At 39.2% G+C, this 5,022-nt stretch overlaps 1 protein-coding gene across 1 annotated transcript; it reads right to left on the reverse strand.

Annotated features, from left to right (window-relative positions):
* Positions 1 to 508: 508 nt before the first annotated feature.
* On the reverse strand, positions 509 to 4,798 carry ABI3 (AP2/B3-like transcriptional factor family protein). The gene is made up of 6 exons (XM_047292950.2): positions 1,990 to 4,798; positions 1,705 to 1,797; positions 1,482 to 1,582; positions 1,325 to 1,371; positions 1,152 to 1,228; positions 509 to 958 (listed from the first exon to the last, which is right to left on the reverse strand). Exons 1-6 carry the CDS (start codon positions 3,778 to 3,780, stop codon positions 794 to 796), a joined length of 2,274 nt encoding a protein of 757 aa, XP_047148906.1. The 5' UTR covers positions 3,781 to 4,798; the 3' UTR covers positions 509 to 793.
* Positions 4,799 to 5,022: the final 224 nt, after the last annotated feature.

Raw genomic sequence — 5,022 nt, forward strand, 5'->3', positions numbered from 1 at the left:
AGACATAAAGAGAAAATGTTCGAAAATGACCTGTGCTGTTTTTGGCTAAGAATCCATTCCTGACATCAACTCATCATTTTCCTTCAACAGACACTACCCACACGGCTCCTTCATCCTTAAACCCAAAACAAGTCATTTTCTACGTCACATGCACCACTTTCTACTCTTTTTCACTCTTTCTTTCTTTATATCTTTTCTCTCATATAACAATTATTACTTTCTTCTCTGCTGTAGCTTCAGTCAAGAATCCAAGATATTATTTTCTATCACTTCCTGCTTCTGTCATCAATCTAGTTAGACTTATCCACTCCAATATTTTTTTTCACATTATACCTATTTTAAAAGCTATTCACCATATCATAAAACAGCTGAATAATTTAAAATTATTAAACTATATACTTGTTGATTAAAATTATATAGATCGGATCCAAATTGCGATTTTCGATTTTCTATCAACTTTAATACAAAATTCGAGCCATAAAGAGATATAATATAACGTAGATCGGTATCAGAGTAAGATATAAATCCATACACAAACGTTAGAAACATGATACAACATTTTCACATAAAATTGTATTTAAATACGAAGAGAAATATAACTCAAAATACTGTTATACAAATCCCTGTTGACAGCCTCAATTGCAGGGCATGCTGAAACCCCACAATTTTATGTGAGCACCGTGTTCAGACTTATAGTCTTTTATTTTATTATGATATAATTCATATAGTAATATTGTACATACATTCTATTCTAATATTATATATTATATGTAATTATTATTGTACTAATTTGCTACTTTTTTTCAGCTTTTGGTTTCGGTGGCGATGACCTGCCATTATTGGCCGCAGTTCCAGCTGTATTTGATGCATTAGTCCCATTCTGGTTTTTCTGCGATTTTCCTGCTTTTTTGGTTTCTGGTTTCAAACCTTGTTGCCTCACTTTCACTCCTCTTATCATCTGTTTTTTTTGAGAAAAAAAAGTAAAAATCAAATCCCACACCAATTAATTCTTAACATTTTGAATGAAGGAAAACAAATAATGTATTCATATATTCTCCTTTAAAAATTTGTAGAAAGACGTAAGTATAAAGGATTATGTTATCAAAACATGTTAAGATAATGAAAAATGGAAATCAGAAAAGGCTTCTTACATATTTTCCACACTTCACATCTGAGTATATGACTATGAAATCTCCTTCTTGGAGGCCATTGGCTCTCACAAAATCACCTGCAAAATGAGAATATGAATATGTGAATAACCAAGTTTCTTGAAAATGGAAGAAAAATTAACGAGAGGTTATTATTATTATTGTGTGAGACTCACCAGTGTTCTCGAGCAAATACATTCTGCTTTTGTTGTTTGGCCAGTATCTGGTGCTCCAACAAGACATTATTCGAAAGAGAACATTTTAATCTCAACTTAACACAAAGGTGAAAGCAATAGGAAAAACAGAAAAACATGTCAATGGATGTTGGAATACCTATAGCGCATGTTCCAAACACGTGAAGTTCCAATGTCTTCCATTGTTATGGATATTCCATCTCTTGCCTCCAGCTCTGGCAAATGGGTTTCTGCTTCTTTCTGATCAAAATTACAATTCAAATCTAAGTTAACAAATGAAGTACACATTTCTACCATATAAAATCATAAACAAAAAAGTACTTGCAAGTAATTGACAAAGAAAAAGCCAGATAAATTATTACTTTTGGCAAAACTATTCTTCCCAAACTTCCCACATCGCTTTGCTTCAACACCTTTTGCAGAAGGAATCTCAAGTTCTTCTCAGGCTTCCAACCCTATCAATCAAACACATAATGACTGAACGAATCACACATTATTCATAACGCGATGAAACTATTGTTCATTATCAAGAAATTCACGATAATGATCACATTCTGAACATACGTTCTACGAATCACACATCGATCATACTTTAAGCCAAACAAATCATCTAACATCAATATCTGATCAAAGTAAGGTTCACCAACCTGTCTCCTATCTGATGCAGCTCGATTCTGATGAGAATTCTGTGTGTGCATGGTGGACCGGTCCACCACCGTTTGTCCGGCCAGTGGATCGGTCGGTACCACCGGTGCCATAGGACCAGCCGGGCCACCCGCCATGGCCTGCCAGTACATCCAATTGGCTGCTGCAGAATTTGCTTGATGAGGTGCAACCAAACCAGTGGTGCAATTATCACTTCCCAGTCTTGTATGTGGGTCAGACCCTTGATTCTGGTGGTGATTACCGTTGTGATTCCTGTGATGAGATAAAAACCTTCTCTGCCTGGCCATTCTCTTCTTCCTTGCTTCCTTAGTTGCAGAGGGTCCTAACCTCATCGACCTATCACCAGGACCATGAAAAAACTGATAAGGATACTGGTTATTGCCATAGCCGCCAAAACTCCCAGGTGTGAAAAGACCGTTGTCCCCATAAGACTGGCTATAAGGAGAAGGAACATTGAACTGAGAATGAGGCCATGAATGTGCTGATTCCATCATGTTGTATTGGTCCGTGCCTGGTTGGTAAGGGTTATTGTTATGGTTATGAGTGGCTGTGATGTTATTGGAAGGAGAACCAGTAGTGTAAGGGTCACCCACATACCCCACCATGGGTTGTGAATAGGGCTGATTTGGAACCATGATAGGGGCCTGATCTGTCCCAAAAGTTTGAGGACTCAACCAGGGTGTCTGGTTGTTGAAACAAGAGTTCGATTCAGGTGCAAATGAGCCACTGGTGTGAGTGTTCTGGTTGTTCTGGGCACTGGGATCCTGAATCTGTGCCTGAAGAGGGTCGTTAACATTGTCACTATTCTCCTTGCGCCGCTTATTCTGAAGATGGCTGGTTTGAACCCACTCAAGAATCAGCTTCAGCAACTGTTTCATAGCTTCTTTTCCTCCCCCTAAACGCTTTGCTGCGCTTTCAATTGTTGACTTCTTGAGCTTCACATTCCTCAAGTCATTAGCAGAAACACTGTCCTTGTTAGACTTGAGCCACTCCAAGAAGACATTACTCATTTCATCATCTACTACGCCACCACCACCCTCACCACCTTCTTCCTCTCCTTTTATCTCTTCACACACAGGAACCTTGCGATCGTCTTCAATGTTCTCTCGCTGATGCATCATTTCCTGTTGCCCCTCTTGCAGTGACACCTGTTCCTCCAGTGTGCCAAATTCTATTAAAGGGTTTTCGCTCTCCTCGTTCTCAAAGATTGAGGCAGGATCGAAGAAGTCATTGGCTTCTAAAAGCTCCATGTACCCAAAAGTGTCCATAACATCCTCCATGCACTCTCCAACAGAGCCACCAAGTCCAGGATCAGGGTTTTGCTGTTGGGAAATCTCCATGGAAGCGGTGGAAGACAAAGCTGTTGCATCAAACTGGTCATGCATGTAGCCGTTGCCATGATTTTTCTCTACATCTTCCTCAACATCTGACCTCAACACGGCCCATGAAGAGGATGAGGAAGAAGAGGAAGTGGTGGTGGTTGCTGTGGTTGTGGTGGAACACGTCATGGTCTTCAGAGGAAGCGGTGGCGCGGAAGATGAAGAAGACGATGACGACATGCAAGGGAAATCAGGGAGAGTAGGGAAATCGGCGTAGAACATAGAAGCCTCGTTGACTCCCAGAATCTCGTCTTGGTCACCATTCAGCCACATCTCTCTCTCGGCAACCGACAAACTGTGTTCTTCTTCCATGTTGTCAAAACCAACAGGGTTTGGTTCAGTTACCACCTCTGGATGCAGATCTCCCCCTTGTAACTTCACTTCACACTCCATCTCAACAAATTCAAGATCTTGTAAAGGGTATGCAGAAAAAAAATTAAAAAACAAAAAAAAGAGAAGAAAACCACTATCAAGGTTGAAACTTTGAAAACCCTTCTGGGAATTCTGTTGGCTTCAGATATGGTGTAGGTATGGGGTATATGGAGTGAAATAGAGGAGAGAGAAAAATAGATAAAGACGTACAGATAGAAAGTACAGGGTAGGAGAAAGATAGGTATGGTTTTTTTTTTTCTTAATTTTTTATGTATGTGATATGTGTGTACTTAGAAGTGAAAAAGGGAAAAGATCTGCTATTGTGTGCTTGTTTCCAATTAAGGAAGCAAAGGGATAAGGGCATCTCAAATCCAACAAAGGGATGCAACATAAAACATCTGGTTTTATATATGCATTATCACCCTACACACAAGAGGATCATCAACTTGGATACCGCAAACCATACAATAAAACTCTCATAAAAGAAAGCGACCACACTGTTCATGACAATTTTTAACTCAATTTTTTATTCCCAATTGGGTCATGAACGTACCAACTACAATATTCAATACAACAATGATAATCATACAACACAAAGGAAAAGAAACACACTTCTCACCACTGAATTTACATGAAGAGGAGATACAATAAGAGGAAAGAGTTTACAACAGATGGGGCTAATTACATTACAGAGAGAGAGAGAGAGAGAGAGAGAGAGAGAGAGAGAAGGCTATGTATAAATATTACACAGATGAACAAAAGCAAAGTGAGAGTTCTTCTCCAAACCCAGAAAGTCAATCAAGACCTTGGCGTGAGAATGGCAATTTGACGGACACCCAAAGGGTTAAATTGACTAAAACTTAGACCTAGGAAAGCCCCCATGTGTGTATGTTCTGGTTTGTTCTGGGAAGTTTCACTTTGCTTGTCTAAAGTTTAAAATTTTTTAGAATTTTTGTTTTTCTCTTTCTTAGATAAGTTCAAACTGGCATAGGGAGATTAAGTAAGAGAGAGAAGTTGGTGGGTTTGTAGAGAGAGAGAAAAGCAGTTTTTGGAAAGAAAAGTGAAGGCATCAATGAAAACAAAACCTCGTGCCGCTTGCTTCTGAGTCTCACCTCCGTATTTTGTGCCTACAGCCATTGGTTCTATCCTGAGTGGTGCAACTAAACGGTGTCACAGTCTTTATGACAAAGGAACCCTTCCTCAGTAAAACATGATTAAACAATGCCTCTCCAATAGAAATTCAGAGAGAAACTCCACTTTACG

Source organism: Vigna umbellata, chromosome 5, assembly GCF_029865625.1.
Source record: "Vigna umbellata cultivar VRB3 chromosome 5, Vumbellata_1.0, whole genome shotgun sequence".
Classification (NCBI taxonomy): Eukaryota; Viridiplantae; Streptophyta; class Magnoliopsida; order Fabales; family Fabaceae; genus Vigna; species Vigna umbellata.